The sequence below is a fragment of the Lepus europaeus genome, chromosome 2 (genome assembly GCF_033115175.1).
Source record: "Lepus europaeus isolate LE1 chromosome 2, mLepTim1.pri, whole genome shotgun sequence".
NCBI lineage: Eukaryota > Metazoa > Chordata > Mammalia > Lagomorpha > Leporidae > Lepus > Lepus europaeus.
Genome location: NC_084828.1, coordinates 8,873,782 through 8,888,921, shown reverse-complemented (window position 1 = coordinate 8,888,921; position 15,140 = coordinate 8,873,782). Strand labels below are relative to the sequence as shown.

At 54.2% G+C, this 15,140-nt stretch overlaps 1 protein-coding gene and 1 long non-coding RNA gene across 6 annotated transcripts in view; one reads left to right on the top strand and one right to left on the bottom strand.

Moving 5' to 3' along the window:
- Positions 1–188: 188 nt before the first annotated feature.
- On the bottom strand, positions 189–3,166 carry LOC133769949 (uncharacterized). The gene is made up of 3 exons (XR_009867291.1): positions 3,071–3,166; positions 2,108–2,214; positions 189–1,406 (listed from the first exon to the last, which is right to left on the bottom strand). It is a non-coding gene; the product is annotated as an uncharacterized LOC133769949 (long non-coding RNA).
- Positions 3,167–3,420: 254 nt separating this feature from the next.
- DOP1B (DOP1 leucine zipper like protein B) overlaps positions 3,421–15,140 on the top strand; it is a 122,178-nt gene continuing 110,458 nt past the window's right edge. For 4 of the 5 annotated variants that reach the window (XR_009867289.1, XM_062205328.1, XM_062205318.1 and 1 more), the window contains exons 1-2: positions 3,421–3,495; positions 9,115–9,279. Coding sequence is in view for 4 of the 5 variants with exons in the window: in XM_062205328.1 (XP_062061312.1) it covers positions 9,142–9,279 (138 nt within the window). In the remaining variant the exon portion in view is untranslated. Of the gene's footprint in view, positions 3,496–4,330; positions 4,345–9,114; positions 9,280–15,140 lie in introns of those variants that run through there. The other variant, XM_062205308.1, reaches the window with a different exon arrangement.

The following is a 15,140-nucleotide window of genomic DNA, read 5'->3' as shown; positions in this document are numbered from 1 at the left end:
TTCTCTTGAGCTAGGTTGAATTGAGTGATTATTTGCAATCAAAAGGAGCCTAACTAATAAAAGTGCAAGAAAATGTTCCGTGGTATGCTATGAAGGAAATTTAAAAAAATGATTGAGCTTGGACTTGAAAGGAAAACAATGTCATGAATTATAAACCCATGATTGGCCGGCACCATGGCACAATAGGTTAATCCTCCGCCTGCAGTGCCGGCACCCCATATGGGTGCCAGTTCTAGTCCCAGCTGCTCCTCTTCCAATCCAGCTCTCTGCTGTGGCCTGGGAAAGCAGTGGAAGATGACCCAAGTGCTTGGGCCCCTGCACCCATGTGGAAGACCTGGAAGAAGCACCTGGCTCCTGGCTTCGGATCGGCGCAGCTCCGGCCATTGCGGCCATTTGGAGGTGAACCAATGGAAGGAAGACCTCTCTCTGTCTCTACCTTTCATTGTCTGTAACTCTTCCTCTCAAATAAATAAATAAAATCTTTTTTAAAAAAATGAACCCATGGCATACAAGGCCATAGAGGGGTCATGTTCTAATACAGCCCTGGCGTGATTTTACGTAACTCTTCCAATAGGCCTTTAAGGTAAGGATCTGTGTCGTTTTTCAGAGGTTAATTAAGTCACCCAAGATCACCCAGCTGAGAGTCAAGAGCCAGGGTCAGAGCAAGGACTGCCTGACTGCCAAGCTCCTTGGGAGCTAGTACCAGGCACAGCCAGCTGCACTTTCACGCCTCTATGAACCATGGGCACCTCTTTCGGTGTAGAAGTCAGGGAGGAGACACATTTGACCTAAATGATTTGTAAGCTATACGGCTATCAGACCCCCAAATCATCCTGTATACATTTTCCCGTAGAGAAAAATGAAAGTTGAGAAGAGGCATATCTCGATGGATTCTCTCGTGCAACACGCTCTTTCAGGTGCCAGACGGAGCCAGCGGGCCCACCCGCGCGGCTTTTCTGTGATCCACGTCTCTAGGCTGAGGCCGGGGTGTTCAACCCACACCCACTATCCGCTTTGGACCCAGCCCTGGAGTTTTCCTTTACCCACTGAACTGCAGCAAGCTGTGTGACAGACTAGGGATCTGAGGAGTGGTGTCACATGGAGATGTAACAGGAGATAGTGACAGGTGCGACAAAGGTTCCCTTGTTACTGCGACTCAGCTGCAAAGTGGGCACGGCGTCAAACATGGAAGGGCAAAGACTTCCCCGGCACCAAGAGAGACCCAGGGAGAGCAGAGGGCAGACCGATGGGGAGGCCATCGTTATTATCCAGGCGCAGGCTGTGAGAGCTAGTTCACAGAAGAAACTGGCTTCGAGGATCACCAGGATCTGTATGGCAACGACGCAGGAAGTATTTACTTGGGTCAGGCAGTCTGAGCCGGCGCTCTGGGGATAATCCTTTCTTTCCTGTCCAAAAGGGAGAGGATCAAAGTTCTGATTTAAATTTAATTGGAAATGACCTAATTCATCTGGATATTATTATTATTATTATTATTGACAGGCAGAGTTAGACAGTGAGAGAGAGAGAGACAGAGAGAAAGGTCTTCCTTTTCCATTGGTTCACTCCCCAAGTGGCCGCTATGGCCGGTGTGCTGTGCCAATCCGAAGCCAGGAGCCAGGTGCTTCCTCCTGGTCTCCCATGGGGTGCAGAGCCCAAGCACTTGGGCCATCCTCCACTGTACTCCCGGGCCACAGCAGAGAGCTGGCCTGGAAGAGGAGCAACCGGGATAGAATCCGGCGCCCCAACAGGGACTAGAACCCAGGGTGCCAGCGCCACAGGCGGAGGACTAGCCTAGTGAGCCGTGGCGCCAGCCTGGATATTATTATACAAGGAATCCATTCCCTTTACATGTCTTACACAGAGGACCGTGGCCAGCTAAGCAGACTTCTAAGTGGGAAAAGACAACTCGACCTAAGAAAACATTTCTTGTACGAATATTCAAATGTTAACGTTGCACATTTACTGTCAACCTTGATTATAAATTGAGTCATTCTTTTAACAACTTACAATAGGTAACCCCATCAATTTCAAGTTTACCCCTCCCCCATACAGCTGGAGTTCTTTCCAGGCACAGTTTAAAAATACAAATGTGTTGGCACAAACTTACACACGGTGGCTTGGAGGCAGGCTGTTCTCGCTCTCTTCAACGGTGAATATAAAGCAGTTCTGTCATCTCTTAGTTCAGAGCAGGAAGTGTGGCAAGGATTTGAAGAACTAAAACGAAAAGTACCTGTTTGCCAAACTGTTTTTTTTTTTTTTTTGCAAAAGTAGCATTTAATGTATCTACATTAAAAACTCAACTTTCATGAATTTTTTTTATTCCCCTGCTAAATGTGGCTCCATCCTTTTAGTTTCCCTCTGCTTCTGTTTTGCAATCATTCTTAAAATTTGGCCACTTAGAGACTTTGCTTCTAGGGCACTTGGTCTATGTCCAATGCGGATGGAATCAGAATCAGCAGCAGGGCGGGGCCAGAGGTGCGGCAACCCAAACTATTAAGATATTGTCGGCGTCATCTGATACCAGCTGGGTGCCTTTCCCCCAGAATCACGCATACACAGCGTTCCGCACTACTGTCCTCCAGGCTCATCCACGCACTGCCTAGCCTTCGTGAAGCAGCTCCGGAAACCCCCCAGGACCCCTCAAGGACCCCGCCTGGGTTGGCTGGGAGCCCCCCGGGCAGTGCGCAGGTGGGCGCCAGGTGCGCCTGGCCCTGCGGCCGTGGGCCCCCCCCCACTCGGGGACTCTGGGTGACAGGGACGCCCGCGCTGACAGCACGCTGGCCGTCCCACGCCAGAGCCCACATCACGAGCTCAGGCCGGGGAAAAACGGGGGGAAAGACCCCCTCTTCCCCGCCGCGCAGCGCCCGCAAGACTGAGGGGCGGCGGCCCCGAGCGCGGGGAGGAGGCTCCCCCGCCCTCCCCGACGGCTGGGGCGCTCGGGCTCCACGGGTCCACTGTCCGGGACCCAAAGCACGAGTGGATGACCTGGCGCAGGCCACGGCCCCGGGTCGCCCGTCATCGCCGTCTGTCAGGGGAGCCGCCGCTGAGGAGAGGACGCCATCCCGCCCACCTGCACGAGGCCCTTCCCTCAGCAGCCCAGGCGCGAGGCGACGACGCCCACGTCGCGGAAGTCCCCACTCGGGCTCTCCCGACGTGGCCGCGGCGGGGGTGCCGGAACGCGTTCGCGCGCGCGCGCGCTGCGACCCCGCCTTTGGCCCCGCCCACCCCCGGCCTCGGTCTTGGCTCCGCCCCCGAGCGGCGAGGCCCCGCCTCGCGCACCCAGGTCCCGCCCCCGTGCGTCAAGCCTCCGCCTCCCAGCCGGCCCCACCCCCGGAGGCCACGCCCCAGCGCCGAGTCCCCGCCCCCCGGAGCCGCGGCTGCTGGGGCTCGGGCGCGGCGTTTGCTCTGCGGCCCCGGCCCTCGGCGTCTCCCGCAGCCCGGCGGGGTCCTCCGCGCCGCACGTGGGCGCGCCCGCCGCCGCCGCCTCCGCCGCCGGTAAGTCGCCCTGCCCGGCGCCCACTGCCTCGGCCGCCGAGCCGGGGCGTCTCCTGCCCGCGGGGCCCGCGAGCGGCGAGGCGGGGCCGGGGTCCTTTCCGGGCGGCGCGGGATGCAGGTGGCTGCGGGGCCGGGCCCGCGGCGCGCGCTGCTGCAGTGCGGGGCCGGCCCCTCCAGGCCGCGCGTGGGCGTGGGGGCTCCGGCCGGGGACCCACGGAGGGCAGCGCGGAAGGGGCCCCCGGACCGGGCCGGCTGCGGGCCGAGGAGGCGGTGCGGGCGCGGCCTGGGGCCGGCAGGTGGAGGTCAAGGGGGTCACCGCCCGCCCTGCCCTCTCGGCCTTTGCTTCCGCGGGGTCCCCGACCTGTGCGGGAAGAGGCGATCGGAGCCGGGGTGCGGGTTCCCGGCGGCCACCCGCGGGGATTCCTGCAGGTGCTGCCGGCACCGCGGGACGGGGTGGCCTGGGTAGGATTTTTTATTATTATTATTTTTCTTCTCTCCCACAATTTAATGAGCACTCGGAAAACCCAAATTCGAGATTTACTGTGTCCTGGAGTCCGTGAAGTCCATGGGCGAGCGTGGGCCGAGCAAGGGTCATTACCTGCGGTGAGCTGTTCTCGCTCGCGGCCGAGCGGCCAGCGTGTTCACAGGCAGTTTCCGTGGTTAGCTGGCAGCCGGCTTTTTCATTTGCGCCCTTGTTTCCTGGGTAGAATGGATCCGGTGAGAGGTTTCCCGCCGACCTTCTTTCCACCTCTGGAAGTAGGCGCACCGGCTTGTATGACAACTTTTCACAATCTGATTGTAGGCTGTGACCGTCAGCCTCCCTGGAACACTGGACCTCTCACACAAAAGGTATCCACTGGCCCAAGGTCTATACCGGCTGAACTCTTTTTTTTTTTTTTTAAATATGTTGTTGAAAATATTTTTTATTATTATTTGCAAGGTAGAGTTAGAGAGAGACAGGGAGAGAGTGAGCTTCCGTCCACTGGTTCACTCCCCAAATGGCTGCAACAGCCAGAGCTGGGCCAGGCCAAAGCCAGGAGCCAGGAGCTTCATCCTTGTATCCCACGTGGGTGCGGGGGCCCAGGCACTGAGCCATCTTCTGCTGCCTTCCTAGGTGCGTTAGCAGGGAGCTGGATGGGAAGTGGAGCAGCCGGGACTCGAACCGGTGCCCGTATGGGATGCCAGCACTGCAGGCGGCCGCTTTACCCACTACACAGCACCAGCCCTAGGACTGAACTATTAGTTATACCACCAGGGGAGGCCCGGTGCTATCACTGACCAGAGCCACTGTCCTGGGTCTGCCAGCTGTATGCCCTGACCCCCATGTCCCCATCCCGGGGCTCTCCCTGGCCTCTTGGGTGTTGCATGAGATAAATGCCTACCTACTGACGGATGTCGCAAGCTCACACGGAAGGCGTGGGCACTATCGCACCAAGGGCCCCGTGTTTTGAAATAAAGGAGCTTGCTTGATCGATTGCTTCCAGACATTGCACCTGTGCTGTTGGCCACACAGTACTTTCTTTGTCAGACTGGCCGCGTCCTGGGCTGCCCACGTTTCCTGCTCTCACCTGGCTGACGTCCTGCCTGCCTCCAGCACCCCACCTCCTAAGCACACACCTTATCGCTGGGGCAGCCTCTTCCTGGTTCCCCTGGCCGCCCACACCTGCGGCCTGGGAGGACTCCCCTGCTGGTAGCTGGACTTCCTCTTTGTTCCTGCCAGCGTCAGACGCTGCGACTTCAGCCCTCCCTCTGTCACTGCGTGTGCCTCGTTAAATCGAAATCGTGTGCTTGGCTGTTTCCTCTTTTATGAGGCCATGAGCTGGAGAGTAGGAACCCTGACTTACTCATGTCTTCTCCCTAGCACCTCGACACTTATCAGAGGGGAAAGACTGTGCGAGCAGTGCGTCCCAAGTGCTCGATTCCAGACTTGTGAATTTCCTGGAAATTCTGGAATTCTTGTGGATGGTTTGAACGTACCAACTGCTTAGTCTTTACTTAGCACAATAGACTACCCCCTCTCGTTACCTTCCTTTCCTTAATAGTTTTTTAAAAAGCACGGTGGCTGTTCCTACAGGCCTTTGCAGGAGTGAGGAGGCAGCCTTTCTTTGTGGGAGTGTGTGCATAGTACGGTGTATTTCTGCAGAGAGGCACGGCGTGAGCAGAGGCTGCAAGAGACCGTCTTGGGGCTTGAGAAGTCACTGGGCCTTATAGGCAGAGGAGCGGGGACGTTGGGTTTATTGGAAGCTTAGCAGAGACACTGTTAAACGTGGCAGTGATAAGCTTTATGTTTTTTATCTTTTTTTTTTTTTTAAAGATTTATTTATTTGAAAGATAGAGTTACAGGGAGAGGTAGAGACAGAGAGAGGTCTTCCATCGCTGGTTCACTGCACAGATGGCCGCAGTGGCCGGAGCTGCGCTGTGGCTTGCACAGCGGCTGAGCAGCATGGGGCGCCACTGAGTCAGTAGGTGTTTGGAAAGAAGAGCCCAGAACGTGTGCGTTGGATGTGGCAGGTGACGAAGGAAAAGTCTAGAATGCAAGGTCCTGTGGATCGCAAGGTGGAGAAGGAGCACCTGAACAGGTAGAACCGGGGGTTTAGTTTGGTGACTGTTTATTCATTTGAGAGGCAGAGAGAGTCCCATCCACTGGTTCCCCACCCACGTGCCTGCAACTGCTGGGGCTGAGCCGGCGAAGCCAGGGGCTAGAAACTCAGTCTGGGTCTCCCATGGGGGTGAGAGCCGTCGCCTGCTGACACGCAGGGTGAGCGTTAGTAGGAAGCCGGATTTCAAGCTGAGCTGACACTTGAACCCAGGCCCTCCGGTATGGGATGCAGGCATCCCAAATACTTGCCCCAGTTTTGTTTTTTATTCATTTTTAAAGATTTATGTATATATTTGAAAGGCAGAGTGACAGAAAGATCTTGCACCCACTGGTTTACTCCCCTAAACACCTCAACAGCCAGGAACTCCACCCAGGTCCCATGTAGGTGACAGGGACCCAGATACTTTGGGCCATCATCCACTGCTTTCCCAGGCGCATTTGCAGGGAGCTGGATGGGAAGTGGGGCAGCCGGGACTACACCTGGTGCTCCAATATGGGATGCTGGCACTGCAGGCAGCTTAACCCCCTGCACCGCAACACTGACCCCTGGTTTTGTTTTTTTAAAAAGCTTAATTCAATTATACTTTACAGTCTATAAAATTCATTCAAGCAAGTATATAATTCATTTTTTAGTAAATTTACAAATGCGCACAACCATCAGCGTGATCCAACTGTAACACATCTCCCCTTGGTCTTGCGTGTGGTGACGCACGTCAGCGTGTGTTCCCCTCGGTCTTGTTTGTGGTGACGCGCGTCAGCGTGTGTTCCCAAGTCCTCCGTGTGGTGACACGTGTCAGCGTGTGTTCCCCTCGGTCTTGTTTGTGGTGACGCGCGTCAGCGTGTGTTCCCCTCGGTCAGCGTGTGTTCCCGAGTCCTCTGTGTGGTGACACGCGTCAGCGTGTGTTCCCCTTGGTCTTGCATGTGGTAACGCGCGTCAGCGTGTGTTCCCCTCAGTTCTGCGTGTGGTGACGCGCGTCAGCGTGTGTTCCCGAGTCCTCCGTGTGGTGACACGTGTCAGCGTGTGTTCCCCCTTGGTCTTGCATGTGGTGACGCACGTCAGCGTGTGTTCCCCTCGGTCTTGTTTGTGGTGACGCGCGTCAGCGTGTGTTCCCGAGTCTTCCGTGTGGTGACACGCGTCAGCGTGTGTTCCCCTTGGTCTTGCGTGTGGTGACGCACGTCAGCGTGTGTTCCCCTCGGTCTTGTTTGTGGTGACGCGCGTCAGCATGTGTTCCCAAGTCCTCCGTGTGGTGACACGTGTCAGCGTGTGTTCCCCCTTGGTCTTGCATGTGGTGACGCACGTCAGCGTGTGTTCCCCTCGGTCTTGTTTGTGGTGACACGCGTCAGCGTGTGTTCCCGAGTCCTCCGTGTGGTGACACGTGTCAGCGTGTGTTCCCCCTTGGTCTTGCATGTGGTGACGCACGTCAGTGTGTGTTCCCCTCGGTCTTGTTTGTGGTGACGCGCGTCAGCGTGTGTTCCCGAGTCCTTCGTGTGGTGACACGCGTCAGCGTGTGTTCCCCTTGGTCTTGCGTGTGGTGACGCACGTCAGCGTGTGTTCCCCTCGGTCTTGTTTGTGGTGACGCGCGTCAGCGTGTGTTCCCAAGTCCTCCGTGTGGTGACACGTGTCAGCGTGTGTTCCCCTCGGTCTTGTTTGTGGTGACGCGTGTCAGCGTGTGTTCCCGAGTCCTCCGTGTGGTGACACGCGTCAGCGTGTGTTCCCCTTGGTCTTGCATGTGGTGACGCGCGTCAGCGTGTGTTCCCCTCAGTCCTGCGTGTGGTGACGCGCGTCAGCGTGTGTTCCCGAGTCCTCCGTGTGGTGACACGCGTCAGCGTGTGTTCCCCTTGGTCTTGCATGTGGTGACGCACGTCAGCGTGTGTTCCCCTCGGTCCTGCGTGTGGTGACGCGCGTCAGCGTGTGTTCCCGAGTCCTCCGTGTGGTGACACGCGTCAGCGTGTGTTCCCCTTGGTCTTGCATGTGGTGACGCGCGTCAGCGTGTGTTCCCCTCGGTCCTGGGTGTGGTGACGCGCGTCAGCGTGTGTTCCTGAGTCCTCCGTGTGGTGACACGTGTCAGCGTGTGTTCCCCCTTGGTCTTGCATGTGGTGACGCACGTCAGCGTGTGTTCCCCTCGGTCTTGTTTGTGGTGACGCGCGTCAGTGTGTGTTCCCCTCGGTCTTGTTTGTGGTGACGCGCGTCAGCGTGTGTTCCCGAGTCCTCCGTGTGGTGACACGTGTCAGCGTGTGTTCCCCTTGGTCTTGCGTGTGGTGACGCGTGTCAGCGTGTGTTCCCCTCGGTCCTGCGTGTGGTGACGCATGTCAGCGTGCGTTCCCCTCGGTCCTGCGTGTGGTGGCACGTGTCAGCGTGTGTTCTCCTCTGTCCTCCGTTTGGTGATGCGTGTCAGTGTGTGTTCCGCTGAGTCTTCCGTGTGGTGATGCGTGTCAGTGCTGTGTCCTGTCCCTCTGTGTGGTGACACGTGTCACTGCTGTGTCCTGTCCCTCATCTATGTGGTTGCACGTGTCAGCACTCCGTTCCTCCCCATGACCTAATAGTGTCCGCTCACAGTGAACAGCCCTGCCGTCGGACCCCTACCCTTACGTCCTTGTTTTTGTAGCGTTCTATTTTCCTTTTGCCTGCTTTTGCTTGTGGACTGTTTCCAGTCTGCTGGTCAAGTCATGGGGGATTGAGTTGCTGAAGGGGCCGCTGGGGTCACGGTCTTCTCCATGGGTTGTGTGAATGCCTTGCGGTAGAGGGGCCGCCCCACTGTAGCCGCCACGCCAGGTCAGCGAACCCCAGCGTTCTGGCCCGTCTCCACCCCCCTACACTTGTCCCTCGGTCCCGTGAGGCTGGAGCTGTTTGTCTGTCACGTGCCCTAGCACCAGGCCCAGAGACCTTGCCAAATGTTTGAATTGGCCCGCCAGGTGTTTGTGCACGGCAGTGCTTGGGGCCTCGGGTCTTCTGTAGCTGTGGCTTGGGGACCACTTGTGTCCTTGAAGAGTGGCCTGATTTACTTTTTGTTGGCTTCTAGATACTCTCTTCACTGTAAGAATGTAAGATGGATCCGGAAGAGCAGGAGCTGTTAAACGATTACAGATACAGAAATTATGCTTCGGGGATTGAAAAGGCTCTGAGGAATTTTGAGTCCTCGAGCGAATGGGCCGATCTCATATCTTCCCTTGGCAAGCTCAACAAGGTACGTGGAGCGGACACCGTGAGCAGAGCTGACAGGTGGGGACATAATTGTCTTATTACAAGGAATTCGTGGTGATTATTGCGATCAGAAAATACACGAAAGAGAAGCCACCACGATGCTGTCCCACGGTTACCTGTGAGTCTGTCTAACTCCTTCCAGACTTTTCTGAGCGTAGGAGTATACGTAGTGTCGAAGTACAAGCATACTTCAAAAAATCTGTGGCAAAATGGAATTAAAAGATACGTTTATTTTGGTGAAAAAATTTTTTGAAATGCTTACGTTATTTTTTTATTTGTATTTATTTATTTGAGAGACAGAGAACTGTCATCTGCTGATTTAGTCCCCCGAAACAGCCAGGCCTGGGCCAGGGCCAAAGACAGAAGCCAGGGACTCAGTCTGTGCTCCCCATGTGCATGGCAGAAACCAGTTACTTGAGCCGTCACTGCGGCCTCCCAGGGTCTGCGTCAGGAGGAAGCTGGACTCAGGAGCCAGACCAGGAACCAAACCCGAGTGTGGCAGTGTGGGATACGGGCATCTTAACCACGAAGCTGACCACCTGCCCCCTTGTGTTTTCATAATACACATCTTCTGTGAACTTGTTAAAGACCCCGTATATGCCTGGATTTAAAAAATTTTATACCAGGGTCTGGCATGGTGGTGCAGCGGGTTAAGCCACCACTCGGATCAGAGCACTTGTTTGAGTCCTGGCTGCTGTCTCCAGTCAGGCTCCCTGCTGTTGCACCTGGGAGAGCAGCAGAGTATGGCCTAAGTACTTGGGTCCCTGCACCCACATGGGAGACCTGGGTAGAGTTTTGCTGTGACCACCTGGGGAGTGAACCAACAGATAGAAGATCTCTTTCTCTGTTCCTCCCTCTCTCTCTAAATAAAATAAATCTTTTTTAAAAATTTTTTGTACCAAAATAAACATTTTTTAATTCCATTTTTCATAGTTGGACAGTGTTTTTCTCAACGATATTTATGTGTAGACAAGAAAAATTTAAAATGATCGCATAGTTATTCAGAGGTTTTCATTATGTACAGGTTGGGGTTTGTGGTTGGTTTGTTTTGGTTTCTTTTACTACATTTTCTTTGGTTTACTTTTTTTGACCTTTTTACTGCTAACTGGCAACTCCAAGAAGAATAAAGGGTGAAGTAAATACTGGAATCTACCCAGAACTTAAGTGTGTGGGTGTGAGTGTGAGTGTGTGTGTCTAAGAGTGAGTATGTGTGACTGTGTGTGTGCTTAGATGAGGGCAAGGTCTGGGAAGACCAGACTTGATCTTGAACTTGATCTCGCACTCTGGATGACCTGTGGGTGGACCATTGTGTTTCCCCGTCCTGCCCAGGAGGGTGCCACGGTAACTCTTCACCGCCCTGGTGTGTAGCTGGAGGAGATCTGGGCTCAAAGAGGCTCTGCTTGGCTCTGCTGCTGTCAGGCCAAGACTTAAGTTTGAGGACCACAAGTCAGGCAGGAGCTGGGAGAGGCCCACCTAGACTCTGCTGCTCTCAGCTCCAGGGCAGACACACCAGGGGACGCCAGCAAACCTCACCGAAGACAGGGACTGTCTCCATTTCCCCCGTCCGAGGAGCAGGGGTGAGTGAACAGGGTGAGCAGGTTCACCCCAGCACACTGCCCAGGCAGCCGCCCAGCCCTGGCACATGGCTGTCAGGCCCAGGTGAGATAGGGGGTGGTTACAGCTTGTGGCCACGAGAGCTTGTGTACGACATGTACATGTGGTGGCTGGGTGCTGCCTGGGGTGGACAGCTCTGTCCGCCTCGGGGCTGCCTTTCAGACAGGAAGGCAGAGCGTGAGAGCTCGTGGGTCCTGGATGCAGCCCTCAGGTTGCCGTTGAGGGGAGGGAGGCGTAGTCGGGTTCTGGATGTTCACCTGCAGTCTAAGTACAGCCCGGTTTTGGTGAAGGGGCAGAGTCTTTGTCATTTTTTGTCTTCATTCTTTATAGGCGTAAAAGGCACCATCTGTTTTAAAGTGTGTGGTTAAAGCACTTCTAGTGCGTCCCCAGTGTGGTGTGGCCATCACTGTCTAGTCACCCCAAAAGGAAACCCCGCCCCCATTAAGCAGCACCCCCACCACCTTCCCTTGCCCAGCCCCTTGTCTCTGGACATCTCACGTGAGTGGGATCCTGCACTGCGTGTCCTTTGTGTCTGGCTGACTGTCCTCAAGGCTCCTCGGTGTGGTACCGTGCCGCAGAGCTTTCTTCCTCCGTGTGGCTGGGTGATGCTCCGTGGTATGGATAAGTCACGTTTCCTCACCCCCACGTCAGCTGCTGCACCTGCAGGTTTCCGTTGTGCGGCTGTTATGAACAGAAATGCTGTCAACATCGTGTGCAGGGTGCTGTTTCAACACCAGTCCGCCGCTCTCTCGGGTACGCGCTCAGGAGTGGAATCACTGGGTCTCATGAAAACCCCGTGACCTACTAGGGGGAAGCCTCAGCCTGTTGTCCTCAGTGGTGGGGTCACTCTGCACACCGGCCAGCAGTGCCTGGGGTCTCCGTTTTCTCTGCACTCTCACCAGCATTTGTTTTCAGTGTTTTTCAAAAAAAAAAATTTAAGATTTATTTTACTTATTTGAAAGGCAGAGTTACAGAGGTAGGGAGAGGGAGAGAGAGAGAGATCTTCCAGGCTCTGATTCATTTCCCCAAATGGCCACAACAGCTGGGGCTGAGCCAGGCTGAAGCCAGGAGTCAGGAGCTTCTTCCAGGTCTCCCATATGGATGCTGGGGCCCAAGCACTTAGACCATCTTCCACTGCTTTCCCAGGCACATTAGCAAGGAGCTGGATCAGAAGTGGAGCAGCCAGGACTCAAACTGGCGCCTGTATGGGATGCCAGCATCACAGGCTTAACCCCTTATACCACAGCACCTGCCCCTCGTTGTTTTTGAAAAGCTGTACTAAGGGGTATGAAATGGTACCTCAGTGTGGGTTTGATTTGCATTTCTGTAGTGGCTAGTACATTGGAGACCTTCTCATGAGTTTATTGGCAATATGTATATCATTTGGAAGCAGTTTCAAATACTCTGCCCACTTTTAAACTGAGTTGTTTGCTTTTTTGTTGTTTATTTGTTAGAGATTTATTTATTTATTTGAAAGGCAGAGTTACAGAGAGAGAGGTCTCCTGTCCTCTGGTTCACTCCCAAATGGCCACAAGGGCTGGGGCTGGGCCTGTTCAAAGCCAGGAGACAGGAACTCTGGGTCTCCCACGTGGGTGCAGGGGCCCGGGCACTTACTTGGGCCATCTTCTGATGCTTTCCTAAGTGCATTAGCAGGGAGCTGGATTGGAATGAAAGCAACTGGACTCAAACCAGCGCTTGATATGGGAGCTGGCATCCTCGGCATTGGCTTAACCCGCTGCGCCACAGTGCCAGCCTGCCTTTTGCTTTCTGGAAGGTGTCCTTTTGTGTGCGGGCTTTTTATCTTGATGGTCACTTTATCTTTTTCTCTACTGCTTGTGCTGTTGGTATCATATATAAGAAACCACCGCCAAACCTAAAATCAAGATTTCCCCTGTGTTTCCTTCTAAGAGTGTTATAGTTTTAGCTCTTGCATTGGGACTTTGATCCATTTTGAGTGGATTTTTCACGTGGTGTGAGGGAGGGCTCCAGCTCCATTCCTTTGTGGAAATCCAGCTGTCCCAGCACCATATGCTAAAGAAACTGCTCTTTTCCCATTGAATGGTCTTGGAACCGTCACTGATATCAATTGACCATAAATGCCTAGGTTTATATGTGGACCTGTTTCTTTTCCATTGATCTCTATGTCTGTCCTTTTGCTAGTACCACACTATTTTGATTACTGTAACTCTGTAGTAAGTTTTGACATCAAGAAGTTGGAAACCTCCAAATTTGTTGGATTTTTTTTTTTCATAATTATTTTGGTTATTGAAGGTCTCTTGCAAGTCTTGTGAATTTTAGGACCCACATCAATTTCTATTAAAAAAAAAATCCAGGCCGGCGCCGTGGCTCAATAGGCTAATCCTCCGCCTAGCGGCGCCGGCACACCGGGTTCTAGTTCCGGTCGGGGCACCGATCCTGTCCCGGTTGCCCCTCTTCCAGGCCAGCTCTCTGCTGTGGCCAGGGAGTGCAGTGGAGGATGGCCCAAGTGTTTGGGCTCTGCATCCCAGGGGAGACCAGGATAAGTACCTGGCTCCTGCCATCGGAACAGCGCGGTGCGCCGGCCGCAGCGCGCTACCGCGGCGGCCATTGGAGGGTGAACCAACGGCAAAAGGAAGACCTTTCTCTCTGTCTCTCTCTCACTGTCCACTCTGCCTGTCAAAAAAAAAAAAAAAAAAAAAAAATTAAAAAAAAAAATCCAACTTGGGCTTTGATAGGAATTGCCCTAATCTGTGGATCACAATGGGGAGTTTGTCTTTTTTTTTTTTTTTTAAGATTTGTTTATTTATTTATTTGAAAGGCAGAGTTACACAGAGAGAGAAAGAGAGGCAGAGAGATTTGAGAGGTCTTCCATCCACTGGTTCACTCTCCAATTGGCCACAATGGCCGGAGCTGCGCCGATCCAAAGCCAGGAGCCAGGAGCTTCTTCCAGGTCTCCCATGTGGGTGCAAGGGTCCAAGGACTTGGGCCATCTTCTACTGCTTTCCCAGGCCACAACAGAGAGCTGGATCGGAAGTGAAGCAGCCAGGACTTGAACCAGCACCCATATGGGATGCCAGCACAGCAGGCGGCAGCTTTACTCGCTGTGCCACAGCGCCGGCCCCAAGTTTGCCTTTTCTAACCTGTGAATTTAAGATGTCTTTTGACTTGTTTTAAAACATAGGCTTTTTGAGGTAGGCAAAATCATAAAAATGATGAATACAATTTTTAAAATATCTTATTTATTTATTTATTTGAAAGGCAGAGTTACAGAGAAAAGGGGAGACAGAGAGAGAGAGAGTGAAAGAGAGAGATCTTCCATCTACTGGTTCACTCCCCAGATGGCCACAACGGCCAGAGCTGGGTCTCCCTGTACAAGGGCCCAAGCACTTGGGCCATCTCCTGCTGCCTTCCCAGGCATATTAACAGGGAGCTGGATTGGAAGTGGAGCAGCTGGGACTCTAACCAGCATCCCCATGAGATGCCAGCATTGCGGGCCACAGCTTAGCCTGTTACAGCACCACAACGCTGGCCCCAGCAGCATTCTTTCTAGGTATCGGGGTCATCAGAGGACAAAACCGACATGACCCTGCACACTGTCCAGTGGGGATGGAGGAGAAGCACAGTCAACAGAACTCAAGGCTGAGTGTCGTGGGTGCAGGCGAGAAGGGAGGGGCCGTGAGTGGACGGGAGTGCTGCTTATGAGATGACGTCACCTGGGAGCCCCCTGCTGAGAAGCTGCCGTCTGACCCAGGGCCAGGCGTGTGGTAGACTAGGGCGCGTGAAGCAGGCAAGATGGGGACAAGGAGGTGAAGCTGGAGGGGCGCCGTCAGGCCTGGGACTCAGGTTCCATAGGTTGGTTGTTTTTTGTTTTTGTTTTTTAAAAGATTTATGTATTTATTTGTGAGGCAGAATTACAGAGAGAGAGGGAGAGACAGAGAGATCTTGCATCTACTGGTTCACTCCCAGACTACTGCAGTGGCCAGAGCTAGGCCAGTCTGAAGCCAGGAGCTTTGGGTGGGTCTCCCGTGTGGGTGCAGGGGCCCAGGCACTTGGACCATCTTCCATTGCCCTCCCAGGTGCGTTAGCAGGGATCTGGATCACAAGTGGAGCAGCTGGGACTCAAACAGGCACCCACATGGGACGCCAGCACTGCAGGCGGTAGCTTAACCTGCTAGGCCACAGCACCGGCCCCTGGTAGCCTCTTTTAAGCTGAGGTCCTGACAGTGCTGCTGGGCTGGGGGAGTCGAGCAG